The 17,304-nt window shown below is 36.0% G+C and overlaps 1 protein-coding gene across 1 annotated transcript in view; it reads right to left on the reverse strand.

Moving 5' to 3' along the window:
• The window catches only part of LOC115437782 (guanine nucleotide exchange factor VAV3-like), a 210,277-nt gene that overhangs the window by 106,134 nt on the left and 86,839 nt on the right, over positions 1–17,304 (reverse strand). The window contains 3 exon segments of the mRNA XM_030161124.1: positions 2,305–2,396; positions 7,576–7,677; positions 12,695–12,804. Of these exon segments, the coding sequence (XP_030016984.1) occupies positions 2,305–2,396; positions 7,576–7,677; positions 12,695–12,804 (304 nt within the window).

Consider the following 17,304-nt stretch of genomic DNA (forward strand, 5'->3'; position numbering starts at 1 on the left):
GAGTGCATAGATCTAGAACAAGTTCACGTGTGGGAAGTCACGGGTTTGACTGATATTCCAGTGCATTTTCACCAATAGAAGGTTTGAAAAAATAGGGTTACAGGTTGCCTGGAACGTAGCATTAGGATGGATAAAATGCAAAGACCAAATGTTCCGATGAGCATAATAAAGTGAGTAACTTCTATTATTTTTAACATTTTTTTTAAAATTTTTATTCAGTTGTTTTACTGTTTTTAAGTTTGCTGTTATTTTGTAATGTCATCCTTTCTTTTCTTGGAATAAATTTGTTCCCATTTTTTTTTTTTTTTTATAATATATATTTCATTAGTTTTTAATCACTCTTATTTTGAAATGTCATCTTTTTGTGGTTTTTATAGTCATCATTCAGGGTTTTTTTTTTTTTTTTTGGCTTAATTGAACTCATTTCCTGTTAACATTGCAGCATTTGTTGTGCATCTTCAATCTTTCAATCCTTTTCTGTCTTGAATTTGTTTATCCTTAAACATTTACTGGAGACATTTTATTTTTGAAGGTTCCTTATAAATATTATTAAATTATATATTTTTTTCCATTAATAATTTTTAAGAGTATTATTATTATTATTATTATTATTATTATTATTATTATTATTATTATTATTATTATTATTATTATTATTATATAATCTTAACATATTAGGAGGATGCAACATTAGCTAAATTATTATGTGACATGGTGTAACAACTAATTACGTGATAACCACAATATTTAATTACATAATGACACACAGTTGTATAAATCTGCTGCTGCGTTTTGTAATAATTATAATTATCTGCTCAGTGTAAGCTGAAGCTTTTTAATGGTCCTTCCATGGGGCCCGTTTAAAAGCATTCTGCTTTTGCTACAACTCAACATATGAATGAATTTTTCACCTTTTGACATAAAGTTTAGACTAGAAGATTAATTAAAATTGCAGTGCATTACAGGCTGTATTTGTTATAAAGAGCTATGCGTAATGGTGTCTCTGTGTTTTACAATGACTAGGATAAACATTGATGAAACACATATTGCGTATACTATGTGGCATTATTGAAATTATTACATGTGTCAACAGTACATTATCTCTGTATGACGATGTGTGTGTCTATGCTCATTATATCTAAAAATAATATCCCCACAATAGTTTTATAGAGTGTCACAAAGTTTGGCAAAAACATTGATGCAATGATGACCTAATGTTTTGGTGGTCAAAGGTCAAGACCACGGTTGCCACATGTCGGCATTCTAATGAACGTAACACATCAGGAACATAGTGAGGGTCTTTTTTCATCATTTGGAGGATTTTAAGCAATTCTCCTTCACAATCTAATCATATGTTTTTGATTTTATTATTTTTCTATGTGTAAATTTGTGATAAAAAAAAAAAAGCTTAGATAAAAAAATCTGATCTTGATGCTGCTTTTCTGTGACAAGTCAACTAAAACACTGGTCAAATGCATACAGATGAATATATTAATATATTCAGCTATTGTCATACTGTTACATTTTCATGACAATCATTGATTTATAATAAAATGTGTAGAACATAGTGTATTTGAGCTATGAATTATTAAACAGGGCAGCAGATATGACAAAATGATGGTATTATTACATAATGCAGCTATGACATAATGTGTTGTTTTTACATAATATGATGTTGTGGTAGATTGTATATCAAGATGATGAGGCCAAAATGTAGAGAAATATACAACATATTGCATTCACACTCTAAATTATTGCAAAATGCAGCAGATTGCCATCAGATAGAAGTGTTATTACATAATGAGGTGAAAATATATGTTGTGAAATGATGACATAAGGTTATGTTTTTCCATAATGCTTTACTTTAATAAATTGCTAATATATGCGATGTGAAGCCTGGTATTTGATCTAAATAAAATGCTCTAGATACAGTGCAACGTCTCCAGTAGCTTTCATGGTGTACCTGCTGTTAGTTGTGAGGGGTACAAAGAGAACCACTAAGAATAAGGGTGGTACAACAGGGAGCACCCAAAATGTAAAGGAGTCACCCTTCAGGGATGCATGCTTGAACTCTATAAATTTCATGTAATCTGACTTTTAAATTTTGGTATTTTGTGTGTCTAAGTGGAAATTGAGGTCTAACGATGGCACTACTGTAAATGAAAGGTCATGAAAAAACAGGGTCTATTCTTAAAAGGAACCAAGGTATCAGCTGCAAATACCAGGGAAATAAAGATGTTAATTTACACCTCGTTGGACACAAGTGTTCAAACAGTTAATGAAAACACACGTCCTTGATCTTACCTGTCCTCCCACAGGGTCCTAGTCGACCCAAACACTCCTTATGGGCCCCCAGCCCACACTTCAGACAGAGATAACCCTGGTTAAAGATCCCCCTGGAGACAATAAAACATAACAGGAGTTTCACGTTTAACAGAAATACCCTGACATTTTGAATTTTCAAGGCTTTGCCGCATTGTCCAGATAAGAAATATGACAGATGAAAAGTCCCTCAGCACCCCAAAACTATAAAACCGATACTATCTGCTGTAAAACTACAAGAGCTACCAGCCCCTAAAGCAGATTTATTTAAAATAAAAACAAAACTTACATGTCCTGTAAATGCTGGATGAGAAAGACATCCTCTCCAAAAATGTGCCTGAGGTAAACTGGCTGGAATAAAAATGCCACTGTGCTCTTTTCATTCCTTCAATCTTTGAGAAAAACTGTAGCTGTACTTTCTTAAGGACCAACATTTGTGCGGCAACATATGATATTGTTTCCTCCGAGAACAATGTGTGTTGTTGTAAATCATAATCATCCTGTCTAAAAGCTAAGACTGAATCCCAATTCATCCCTTGGCCCTCCCCTTACCCTTACCCCTCTGTTTTGCGCATACACATGAAGAGGTAGGGTTGTCCTGATTCTCAATTAGATGGAGGGGAAGGGCTAAGGCTGAGGGCTGTATAGTCCTCGAAACTGAGATAGACTATATTGCCAAAAGTATTTGCTCACCTGCCTTGACTCGCATATGAATTTCAGTGCCATCCCATTCCTAGTCTATGGGGTTCAGTATGACGTGGGTCCACCCTTTGCAGCTATAACAGCTTCAACTCTTCTGGGAAGGCTGTCCACAAGGTTTAGGAGTGTGTTCATGGGAATTTTGGACCATTCTTCCAGAAGCGCATTTGTGAGGTCACACACTGATGTTGGACAGAAGGCCTAGCTCTCAGTCTCCGCTCTAATTCATCCTAAAGGTGTTCTATGGGGTTGAGGTCAGGACTCTGTGCAGGCCAGTCCAGTTCATCCACACCAGACTCTGTCATCCATGTTTTTATGGACCTTGCTTTGTGCACTGGTGCACAGTCATGTTGGAAGAGGAAGGGGCCAGCTCCAAACTGTTCCCACAAAGTTGGGAGCATGGACTTGTCCAAAATGTCTTGGTATGCTGAAGCATTCCCAGTTCTTTTCACTGGAACTAAGGGGCCAAGCCCAGCTCCTGAAAAACAACCCCACACCATAATCCCCCCTCCACCAAACTTTACACTTGGCACAATGCGGTCCGACAAGTATCGTTCTCCTGGCGACCGCCAAACCCAGACCCGTCCATCAGATTGCCAGATGGAGAAGCACGATTGGTCACTCCAGAGAAGGCGCCTCCACTGCTCTAGAGTCCAGTGGCGGCGTGCTTTACACCACTGCATCCGGCGCTTTGCATTGCACTTGGTGATGTATGGCTTGGATGCAGCTGCTCGGCCATGGAAACCCATTCCATGAAGCTCTCTGCGCACTGTTCTGGAGCTAATCTGAAGGCCACATGAAGTTTGGAGGTCTGTAGCGATTGACTCTGCAGAAAGTTGGCAGCCTCTTCGCACTATGCGCCTCAGCATCCGCTGACCCCGCTCCGTCAGTTTACGTGGCCTACCACTTCGTGGCTGAGTTGCTGTCGTTCCCAAACACTTCCAGTTTCTTATAATACAGCTGACAGTTGACTGTGGAATATTTAGGAGCCAGGAAATTTCACGACTGGATTTGTTGCACAGGTGGCATCCTATCACAGTTCCACGCTGGAATTCACTGAGCTCCTGAGAGCGACCCATTCTTTCACAAATGCAAAAATGTAAAAGCAGTCTGCATGCCTAGGTGCTTGATTTTATACACCTGTGGCCATGGAAGTGATTGGAACACCTGATTCTGATTATTTGGATGGGTGAGCAAATACTTTTGGCAATATAGTGTATTTTAGGACCAAACTACGAATGGAGGGGTAGGAGAAATTTCCCATAATTCTGTTCGAACTGTTGGCAAGATGGAGGTAAACACAACCTGAACCACCTAATCAAGAAAAATGGGTAGATATTGTGAATGAAATTTACCAGATGGAAAGACTAACCTTCTCTCTTCGATTACAAATGAATACATTTTCAAATCTATGGTCAAAGTGGATATTTTTTGTTTACACTTACCAAACACAATCTGTTGGAACCCTAAATGTACAAGAAATGACAATATAATGACAATGTATCTAGAATTGTCTTGTTTTTTGTGTATTTAATTAATTCTACTTTTTATATTTTATTTATTTATTTATTTTTTTCTTTAGAGAGAGGAGGTCAGTCTCTTGGTCTTTCGTATGTGTTTTCTTTATGTAACAATGCATCCATTGTTCACTGTTCAATTGTTTTGTTTATTAACAAAAAAAATAAAGAAAAACTGAAATGTTGAGAATGGAAAGACTGGTCATTGGTCACATACTTGTTACGTGACCACAGTGTAATTTAAATGTATGTTGAATTTTTCTCAATATTTCTAAATAAAAATCTGGAGAAAAAAAAGATGGCGGTAAACACATTAAAAAAGTGCAGCAGTGTGATGAAAGAAACACGCAAATGTACGTATTTTCTTCATAAACAACGTAATCATTTGCTCGACTGTTTAATGCCGTTTCAATGTGTTATGGATCGCGTTTCTGTGGTTTATAGTTGATAGCCACAAAAAGATGACCAAAGCCCATTCAACAGAGGCAGTTACAGCTGCTGATGGCATGGAGAATACTTTCAGAAACAAAGCTGTCGCATCTGTTTATCTGTCGATGATCGCTGATGACATAACAGGTCATGAAGGGTTGTCCCATTTCATAGGGGAATGTTTCAACCCCTACCCCTTGCAGCTCCATTTCAAGGGGTAGTGCCAAGTGCAAGGGCCAAGGGGGAGGGCTAAGGGGTGAATAGGGATTGGGTCTAAATATCAGAAGGTCTGCTGTTTACAGTCAATAAACAGGGTCATAAAAACGGAAAGTATTGGGTTCAGATGTATCTTTTCTAACAGGGTTCTGGGATACAAAACAATAATGATAAATGTCATAATATAGTTTTATATTGTCAAAAATATCATTGCATTAGTGAGTTTGGTTTAAATTGTTATCTTTGCTTCTAAAATGCCTCAGATATGGTTTTTACTTAATTTCTCTAAACATTGATTTTGTTTTGTTTGTTTTTTTATCCATGACTATGATTTTAAATGTTCTACCACAACTAACCATCTACTTTCTTCACATCTCACTTAAGAAGAAACATCTCCCATTAAACTTTAAGGAAATATTGATGTTTTTAAACTATATGGACAAAAATATCGAGACACATAATGGATGCAGCTGTAAGATGTTCTGTTCATGCTGATTTGAGAAATAAAAATCAATATTAATAATCAATATGATATTTATCCCATTATAAAACTATATTATGGCATTTGTCATTATTGTTTTGTAGCCCAGTCCCTTGTACGAAAAAAGAAACAAGACGCTATGAAAAGAGAATATAGTTGTTTAGAATTGAATCTGTGGTCGATTTATCAAGATGGAAACTACTTAAAATTTGCACCAACGTTTTTAGAGATAACTTGGCTCAATGTCCTATACCAGTGTTTTTCAACCTTGGGGTCGGGACCCCACGTGGTGTCGCCTGGAATTCAAATGGGGTCGCCTGAAATTTCTAGTAATTGATTAAAAAAAAAAAAAAAAAAATTACTAATTACTAATAAAAAATATATGTTGAGAGAGACAATCATGATACATAACAGACATGACAAACTGTGAAGCTGAAACTGAAGCACTATGGTACTGTTTATCTGTCAAATGTTCATTGTGGTCAGTTGCAGATGCTGCAGCTCTTTCATAATTCATAGTTTGAGTTCTTGTTTGATCAGAATTAATTGTCAGACTTGTAAATACAAGCTGGACTGACTGTACATATCCTGACCAAGGAAAATAAAATTCTACCGTTGTGCAGTAATCTACAGCTGGCGTTTCTGGCTCCATCCATAATAATATACATTATATAGACTAAATGTCCTCTAAAATGTATGTTTATTTACAAACTATTACTTGATCAAAAACAAATCAATTTTAGCAAAAAAAAAAAAAAAAAAAAAAGTCTCAGTTTTGAATGTCTGGGTTCGCCAGAAATTTGTGATGCTAAAATGGAGTCTGTTGAGCTGCATTATGTAATAAATTCCCATTATGTAATAAAAGATCAAAATGTAATAAGAATGTCACGTCATCTTGTAATAAAGCCGCATTATGTAATAAACTGACGCATTTTGTAATAAACTACGTCAACGCATTATATAGTAAATTTTTTCACATTATGTAGTAAGTTATTACAATTTGAGAAATTTATTACAAAATGCACTTGACACATTTTTATTTTGAAAAAAATTAATAACATGGTTCATTATGTAATAACAATCCAAATTAATATAATTTCAGAGCAATTTAGAAGAAATTAGTCACAGGAGCTACAGGTAATGTAATTAGAACTTTAACCACACAGTTTAAAGATTTAAAGATTAATTTAGCACATTACATTTTCCTGAAAATATAAAAATGTGTCAAGTGCATTTTGTAATAAATTTCTCAAATTGTAATAACTTACTACATAATGCGAAAAAATGTACTATATAACGCATTGAAGTCGTTTATTACATAATGCGGCTCAACAGGGTCACGAGGCAAAAAAGGTGTGGAACCACTGTCCTATACGTTGCGATATGAATGCACACATTCATACAGACACAACAGCGACTCTGGATTGACCAGTCTGTGGTCTGCATGATTCAATGGCATGTGCAGTATCACTTTGGGCTTGAAACCTCAGTAAAGGTGATGACCGCTATAGTATAAGGTAGGACCTGGTAGACCCTGCTCTCATGTAATGAAAATGCCCAAAAGCTGTGCTGAGTGGAGTTGATACCGTCTGCGGATAAGCAACATTATGTGCATTATTGTGGAGTTTGGAGGTCCTTTCCTGAGAACATTTTACAATAAAAGGAACGTTTCAATAAAAATGTTATTTACTATCATTTTGGACCATTTTTATTGCAATACGTATGCATTAAAATGTGGAAAAGTATCCAAAAACCTTTAAAACAAAACTTGCTGATGTGTAATCTTAGTTTTGTTTCTCTTCACATCAATTTTACATGAATTTGGATTAGGTGCTGCCTAAAGGAAAACCCTGGAGGGGGTGGTATTTCCAACTTTACCCCTTTAAATGTCATTTTGTGCCTGAAAATTACCTGAGCAAAAGGTGACAGAAGCTGCAGGAGGTGATTCGTTCGAAGGTGTGCATCTTGAACTGGTGGCAGTTGTGGTTGGCCTTCTCTGGTCGGATATTTGATCTGAGAGACAGACATAGATGAACGTATGAATGGTTACACTAAGTCTGTAGGTGTACTTAGTTCTTTGATTCATTGTCTTGTTAATGATTTGTCAACGAAAACAAACAAAGATCAAAACCATTAAGGCTTGATCCACATTTTGACCCAGTGCTACTTTTGTGGCAGCTTCCAAATGATTTTTTTTCTCTATATTCAACCTTTCTTAAATGATTTATCAACATTTATTGTAATATTATCTTCTTTACTTTATGTTTTTTCAGTGAAAATCAGGTATTTTCCTGTATTTAATTTACTGATAATGTAGATGTTCATAGAAGCTCAGATTAAAGTTGAAGGTTATTTCATCAGAAACAGAGAAAACTGAAGAAAATGTGACTTTTTCAGCAAAGATATATATATAATTGAACATAAACCAAGTGTTTCCATTCACTGTCACTGATCCAACTCCATGGGTTTTACTGGTGAATCAATGTTGGTGAAGATGACGTGTTTCCATGTTCACTACAGAGCCTCTGAACGTCCAAATGGGTCATATCTGATGACCATGAAAAGATGACAAACTGTATTTTACACCAATTATTTGCATGTATTGATAGGATTAGTCATTCAGAAGTTACTAAACATTTCAGATCAGTAGATGGTTTTGCTCAACGGTGGATGTTTGGGTCTTTATGAGTTAAAATGAAACTTGATTTTCAACCAAACTAAAGTTTCAGAAATACTTTCCAAACCTTCTAACACACCTGTCCCACCACAGGGGTGACAGATAACAAGGAACTGAAAATTATTTGGAAATATGAGACATAACAGCTCATCTGCTGTGAACATAATTAGTAACATCATGACAAAATGCTAAATTTATCTGCGGAAAAGCTGCAACAGAAATATCCATGTATCCACGTTGAATGAACAGCTGATACAATAATGCATCTGTAACTTGTTAACCAAAGCAAAGACCACGGCTGTCGACATCTTGTTTTCTTCCGAAAATGGTCATGTGAAAAAGATCAATGAAACAGGAATCAGGAAGTACTAACTGGCAGCAATGTACTATTGTTTCTAAATGTCTGTGTTTTTATCCTGTCCACATTACAGCATTGAAGCTCAATTCCAAGACACTACATTTTCAGGAGGTTAAACACTGGAGTGTGGATACATGGTGCCAACTCAGCAAAAGTTGTGTGTTTACAAAAAAATATAGTCTGAGTTGAAGTTTGCTCTGGTACATTTGAGGTACATTTGGTCGGCTGTGGCTCTGGAGGTAAAGTGGTTCATCCAATGACCAGAGGGTTGGTGGTTTGAATCCTGCTCAGTCCTAGACATTAGTCATTGTGTCCTTGGGAAAGACGCTTCACAGTAGCTGTTTTCAGACCGTCCAGCCTGGTGTCAGAGCCAGTTACCGCAGCAGTTACACTGGGAACCAAAGTGCTTGCCCGTGAACGGCCCGCGTTCACAGGGTGTGATTTGTCAAAAAAACGGGGGGTTTGTAGAAGCCAATGATGCAATAACAACCGATAATGTAATAACGGACAATAATGTAATAAATTTGCTATTTTTAAAATCTAACAGGCCAATAACATAATATCTCGCCAATAACGTAATAAAAGTCCTGAACTGATAATGTAATAGCTTTTGGCCAATAACGTTATAACTTGTTATGTTATTGGCTCAGTTATTACATTTGCAAAGAATTTTTTTTTTTCTACCATTCCAATAACGTAACAACCAGCCAATAAGTTATAATGTTATTGGCCAAAAGTTATTACATTATCGGTTCAGGACTTTTATTACGTTATTGCCCAGATATTATATTATTAGCCTATTACATTTTAAAAATGGCAAATTTATTATGTTATCGACCGTTATTACATTATTGGCTTCTACAGGGTTGGTTATTTTTTTAATAATGAAAAAACAAGCAATCAACAGGCCTAATTCTTAGTTAACGGTAGGCCCTATTACATGTGGAACAGTTGAACGTTCATCTTTAATGCAAAGTAAAAATACATGAAACGTTTAATTTTCTGTGACAGCCACACCTGCGATGTGGGAGATGGTCTAATCAAGTTTAAAGACCATGGATAAAGGCCGATCATGCCAATATGGCAGAGGATTTATGGCCAAAGGGTAACTCAATCAGACCCTAAAACATAACATAAAACCTAATCAAGATGCAGTTGAACATGTACACTGGCGCCTGCAGACGTACGTCCATGCTAGTGATGTGCAGATCAGCTGGTTACCTGTGGGTCTAGTTGGGGCAGGTCAAAAAAATGTCACTTTCAGACACAGAGAGAGAGATACTGAAAATACAGAGAGAGATAGGTACGGTATATAATGTATTTATGTGCATGAGGACGTTTGCAAATTCAGAGACTGCCGACAGTTCGGTTCAGGTGAATGTTAAGGCCCCCAGAGTCTAGCGCACTGTGCATGTACTGGGAGTGGTGTGGACGCCGTGGTCGTTTGACGTTTCATAGACAAGCGCACCAATATCCACATTTCCTGCCTGTTTTTTCAGTTGTTTTTGTTTTAATCATTGATGGGGTTAGGGTTAGGGTTAGGGTTAGGGCAGGGTGCGATTTGCTGGGGTTAGGGCTAACCCTAACCCAGGAGTGTCAAACTCATTTTAGTTCAGGGGCCACATTCAGCCCATCTCCAGTGGGCCGGACCAGTGAAATAATAACAGTGAAAAAAGTAAAATTCTAATATGATCAGGTTTACATCTACAAAGTTTCCTTAAAAATCTGAATAACATCAACAACTTGAATTGTCTTAAGAAAAACAAGTGCAATTTTAATAATATTCTGCCTCAGTTTATCAGTTTATCATGTACACACATACATTACAATGGCACAAAATATTTAGTAACCGGCAGAATATTTGTAAAATTGCATTTACTTTTCTTAAGACATTTCCGTTTGTTCATATTTTTTCAGGTTATTCATGTTTTTTTGTAAAAGTATAGTTTGGTAATGTAAACATTTTCATGTAATTTTACTTTTTTACACCAAGAAACACAAAGAGAGAATTTGGGGTTGCCATTATTTCTAGGTTATTATGATAATATTTTACTGGTTCTGACCCACTTGAAATCTAACTGGACTATATGTGTCTGTATGTGGAACCTGAATTAAAATGATTTTGACACCATTGATTTTTAATATCTTCAGTGTAATTTTTGCAATTCACAAATTCATCCCGCGGGCCGGATTGGACCCTTTGGCGGGACGGATTTGGCCATTGTGCGAGCCCATGACGCATCATTGACAGAGGCCGTTGCTTCACTACCAAAAAAAAAAAAAAAAAAGGCCAAAAGAAAGCAGATATGTTTACGACAGAGAAAATAAAGAAAATAACAACACTGCTTATTATTATTATTATTATTATTATTATTATTATTAAATATTATTATTAAATTTATCTTCCTCTTTTTATATATATTTTTATGTAGGTTTGCTTACGTCTTGTATGCTTTGTTTAAAAATATATATATATTTGTGAGATGCACAAACAATAACTCTGACATTTATCTGTTTGTCAAATTTTATTTCCAGAAATGTTAATTTTCTGTCTTTGATGTGCCATATTTTTCAACAAAAATATTTATTAAAAAAAAAAAAAACAGCTCGGATCACATCATTGACTACCTGTGAGCATTTGTACTCTAAATACAGAACATTATTTATCTGCACCAAGCCATGCTACAACATCTGCTGGGGAGAACAAGGCAGCGATGCCGAATCCAGAGATGTAACCTCAGCAGGCGAATACGGATCCACCTGGTGACGTCCACTCATATTGTCACAGTTTGCTTAGAAAAACCAAGCACTGAATTTCGGCGTGAACATGTCGGCACCGTCACGGTTCTCCGTCGGTCTGAAAACAGCTGGTGTCACTCACACTGGTGTATGAATGTGTGTAAATGTTTGGTGGTTGAGTGAATGAATAACAGATCAATAATGCAAAGTGCTATAGAAGTCCAATCCATTCCAATTTGCAGGTGTAAATATATGAGGGGGACATTGTGAGGTACTTGTGTTGAAACATGAGAGGGAAAGCATGCAAATTTGAAATAAGCCTTTCCTCCGGAACGTCGACTAACATAAGTGACGCAAAACCACGACTTTGTATTGAACACACCATCCAGATGCCACTTAAACTGAGTGCTCCCACAAGTGAGCTCTTCATCAGAGCTTGAATCCTATTTACAGGTACAATTTTCACTTTCTGATTACCCAAAGCACCGAAGCACCGGCTGTACACACAACCCCTGTAACTGTGGAAAAAGAAGAGCTTTAGAACGGTGGTAAAAATAAAACACACAGAGGTTTGAAAGCCCACTAGTCTGGTAGCCTGCTGAAATTCACTGAACCTAAACTTTCAGTTCAAGTTGGAGAAAGAGCACTGTTCCGTGTACACATATATGTACGGAGAACATTGTTTTCCTGCAGTATATATATCAAGCATAATGCACCACAGTACAAGGACTGAAAATATATTCAGGAAGACTTACATATTCTCCTCTCTTACATATCCGCCCCATACAAAAAAGCATTTGTTCAGTCAATCAGAGTGCAATGTCAAAACAACACTGTATTCTCCCAAATCAACATAACAAAGGATGCACGCTGGATGTTTTCCTGCAGAAACCTCCCACTGTTAAAAAATAATACAGAAGATATACCTCCATAAACCACTGATTTGAAGAAAACAACCAAGCAGGAGTGATTTATTTGTAGTTTTGCAACTCTCTGGGATACTTTATGTTTAATGTGTGGGTTTGTGAATCATTCTACTTGCTGTATGTGTTATCATGCCTTTGTCAGCGGTGTGTGCTTGATTGCAGCTAAGACCTGATCAAACAGTTCACATGAAAGAGTCAACACCTCTCTCGGCCTTGGAACAACACACGTGTAAACAAAGACAAATAAGCCCCGCATAAACACACTTTTTTTTTCCCTGTGACTTGTCATGTGATGTGAGTGTGGATTGCGTGCCTCCTCCTCATACTTACATGGCCATCTCAAACTGATCCAGCCACTTCTTCTTCAGCTCCCTCGTCTTAAAAAACAGCTCGAAGCCCATCTGACCCTGCTGGTGCGTCACGTAAAACCCGTAGCACCACTGTGGGGGTAACGAAGAGGACAACAGTCAAAGCAAGTGTATTTCCAACATACATGAAAAGTAACATTTGCATTTTTATGTTTATGATCTAAATTTAATCCATAGTGATGATTAGGGGTGTGTATTGGCAAGAATCTGGTGATACGATACAAATCACAATACTAGGATCACAATACGATATATCACAATATATCATGATACTGTTAAAAAGGCAATTTTTTTGTTTGTTTCTTTTTTTAAAATGATTATTTCCTGGAAGAATTGAATTACACCAGCAATATGCACAAATACTAAACACTTTTTTTTTATCACAACAGGATCTAATGCTATATCCCAAAATGTTCCTGTGTTCAAACTTAAATTATGTTTTACAGACATTACAGTTTAAGATCCTGTTCAAATGTTCATATTCTATCAGTTCAGAACTAACATCAGAACATTATTTTTGTGCAAACAAAGGAACTAACATCTGCCTCTCAGACAGTAAAAAGTGATTTTAGGATGCTTCAAATAACCAGTATTTAATTTAAAAAACAAAGTGTTAAATAATAATAAATAAGATATAAACAATAAAGAAAAACAAAAAAAAAGAACCTGCGTCATATCTGCATTTGAATGAATACCTGAAAATATCAATACAGTACTTTTTAATATCGATACAGTATTGTGAAATATCACAATATATTGCAGAACCGATATTTTCTAACACCCCTAGTGATTATCTCACAGAATGTAGTATTTCAGTGTTGTGTCTTCCAGAAGCACAAAGAGAACAATCCAAGATAATGCTCTTTGCAAAGTGAACATGCTTTCTTGTTTTTGCATTTGTAACATAACTAGTGGCAGGTTGACATTGTCTATCAGTAGGTTACAGTGTAAACCAGTGGTTCTGTACTGGTCTGGCTTCAGGACCCACTATTATCCCTCAATGTTCACATTTATTTAATGAAAAGATGGTTTTGAACCTGAGATAAAACTGAATATCACAGTATGCAAACACAGAAGACAACTTTAAAGATCAACCAAAATGACCAGCAGGTGGCGATGCTAAAGAGGGAAATATTCCCTTTAACACTAAATTAGGGACATTTAACCAAAACTAAAAATGTGCACTGAGTTAAAAATTAAAAGTCAATTCAGTCACTTATTCAAACATTAAACACACTTAGGTTTTTGTCCTCAGCGGAGGTAAAATCATATGTGATGTAGTTGTTGTCATACCTGAGTTTTGCTATGATATGAATAGAAACTTTTAAAGATATAAATTGCCGTAGAGCATGACTTGTTCCCTTAAAATATTTTATATCTAACAAAATTAGAGAATTACACCTCAAACTGTTACACAGCATTTATCCAACAAATGGGTACATCTCCAGATTTGTGAAAGTATCATCCACTTATTTTATAAATGTCAGTTTTGTGTCACTTTCTGGAAAAGTTTGGTAAATTTTCTTTTAATCAAAACTACACTTAAGTATCAGTTAGATGAGAAAATTAATATTTTTTGGCTACTTTTCTCATAATAATTATTTTAACATAGTCAACCTCTTCATTCTTCTAGGTAAATTTCATATTCATAAAGCTAAGATATCCAAAGCATCCCCATCATTTCAATTATTTTTAATAGAATTGAAAATCTATTTTGAGTCTCTAAAACATATTAAATTTAATTTAAAAAAAATGTTCATTAGCACTTCAGTTTCACTACAATTACCTTGACTAAATTGGTCTGCCACTTCATATTTTAATATTATTTTTCTTTCCTTTTCTAGCTGTACCTTTGCTTATGGTTGGATCTCCATTTTTATTCTCTTTTATTTATTCATTATTCATTTACATTTTGTCTATATATGTTTAATTTTATTTATTCTTGTAGTTTTGGAATGTCTGATGTTTTGTATATTGTTGTTATATTCTATTTTTTGTATGTTCTATGATGAATAATAAATAACTTATTGAAAAAAAAAAAAAAAGAAAATTTTGGGTCTTCTTTTATGCTGTGAAATCCCTGGTGTTAATTAGCATTACAGCGCATTACCGCCACCTACTGTTGGAGAGTGTGAATGGGCGGCACTCAGCTCCATATAAAATTAAAAGATTCAAAGATTTTTTTTGTTGTCAACTCATTCAATGCACAGGACAAACAGAGAATTGAGATACTGTTTCACTCTCTCTTTGTTAAATGTCCTGCATTAAAAAAAAAAAAAAAAAAAAAAATTACAGCAGAAGCAGCAGTAGTGCAATGTTTATAAAAAAAAAAAGTGCAGAAGACAGTCAGAAGTTAATGTGAGAAAATGACAGGATGTATGTCTACTGTGGCTTGTGTGCAAAAACAGTTAAGGTAGAGTCTTTGTGTAAATGTGGGAGTGGGTTACAGTCCAGGGGCAGGGGGCAGAGAGGGGAGGAGGTGGACAGAGTTCAGCATCTTGAACTAACCACCCAAAGTAAATAAAGCACAGGATTGGTTTCTTAACACTATTTTTTGCCCAGGCAAAGGCCCCTGACCCACTAAAAACAGATTTGTGACCCACATTTGGGTCATATAATATAAAAATAAATTATATAACTGCTGGTTGCATAAACAGATGCATAGATAAGTTGCCTGCTGGGTTTGTCAACCTCAAGGGACCAACAACAGCAACACAAGTCCAACTAATTCTGCTCAAAAGCTGCCTGTGATAAGAGTCGGTCCAACTGATCCTGCTCTAGAAGAGAGATTAAAGGAAACCAAATCATGTGTTTGATATTCCTGCTACATTTAGAAACACCACAAAACTCTGAAACCAAAGACCTCCACTCTGGATGCAAAATGTCTTATATGTCCAACATCATCTGCAGAAGTGCACAGTGCAGAGCACAGAGGGGTAGGCTCATCTAAATTAGACAGGAGCTCCATTGCAAACACAATTTTTGAATTTTTAAGGGATCTCTAGAATACTCACTAAATGCATTTTTTCTCCATGTACTTCAAGGTCTCTGTGTTTTTATCATTGTGGATCATTTGTAAAATGAGGCTATATATCAAATGCTTTACTGCATGAATTTATTTGTTTCTGAAAACAGAAACAATTTTTCTTTTGAGAACCGGAATGAGAGCATGAGCAAAAATAGAACAAAAACCCAGAAATGAAAAGCAATTTTTCATCTTCTTTGGTCAGAGGCGGTAGATAAAGCATTTATAAACAAATAAATTTTAGCTGTTGCTTTCGTAAAATCACAAAAAAAATTAACGAAATTGAAATTGCTTTTACTGAAAATATTTTCAACACCAACAAAGTGTATTTTTACCTCCGCCAAGGAGGTTATGTTTTTGCCAGGGTTTGTTTGTCTGTCTGTTTGTCTGTCCGTTAGTGTGCAACATAACTCAAAAAGTTATGGACAGATTTTGATGAAATTTTCAGGGTTTGTTGGAAATGGGATAAGGAAGAAATGATTAAATTTTGGTGGTGATCGGGGGTGGGGGGGCCCATGGGGGGGGCCACTGATCAGCCTTGGCGGAGGTCTGCGCTCTCCGAGTGCTTCTAGTGTTATTACTGAAATAAACAGAAGCTCTCTCTCATACAATCCTTAGCAGGCCAATATAAACACAAATGAGTCTAAAAGTCTTCTTTATCTGTACAATACACAAAAACCTCTGTCAACAAACTAAGTAGTGGTTTGCATCCACTTCTACCTCTTGACTTCTATAGAGATGCAAAGTCCGATCCTTTCCACAGGGTGTTATGTCAAAGAATGAGGTGAAGTATGTTGAGGAAACAACCATTTTGGTGTTGGTGACATGTATCTTGTGCAATGACAGATTCAGTCCACAGTCATTTCACATAAAACTACAAGTTATTTAACAATCTTTTCTACAGATTGATATATTCTCTAACTTGTAAATTATCTTTTACATTAACAAACATCGTATGTGTAGTTGATGGCACAATTCAAGTGCAATCAAAAACCTGACAGTGATAGCAAGTTGCATTTTTTCTGGAAAAATAAAAGTCCCATGTGGCCCACCAGAAGGAGTTGGACTTCATCCCTCTATACTCTTTGTCTAAGTGAACATTTGAAGAAATTCCCTCAAGGCCTTCCTGGGACCTTTCTTTAACCAGAATCAGAACTATGTATGGACAGCCAGACAGATAACCCAAAAACATAATGCATCCAGTCATGGCAAAAAAGAGGGATATAAACTGAAAGAACCCTCAGGAGAAGCCACAGAGGAGGGATCCTTCTTCAAATGGAGATTCTATAAGTGTGTATAGAAAATTACACATGGTCTTTATTAAATATACGGAAAATGTCTGCATTTATCATATACAACAATAGATATGCACAACATTTCAGGCACCAACAGAATACAGTCCGTCTTTATTCTGTTGATGAATTGTTATCATTTATATTCATATCTGACGTGATGAAAAATAAAAGCTAAATCAAGAGCTTTATAAGTGTTGTGTCATTTCTGACCGCAAAGAAAACGAGCTTCGGTATAGTTCACCAACTGCAGAA

Source organism: Sphaeramia orbicularis, chromosome 17 (assembly GCF_902148855.1).
Source record: "Sphaeramia orbicularis chromosome 17, fSphaOr1.1, whole genome shotgun sequence".
Lineage (NCBI taxonomy): Eukaryota > Metazoa > Chordata > Actinopteri > Kurtiformes > Apogonidae > Sphaeramia > Sphaeramia orbicularis.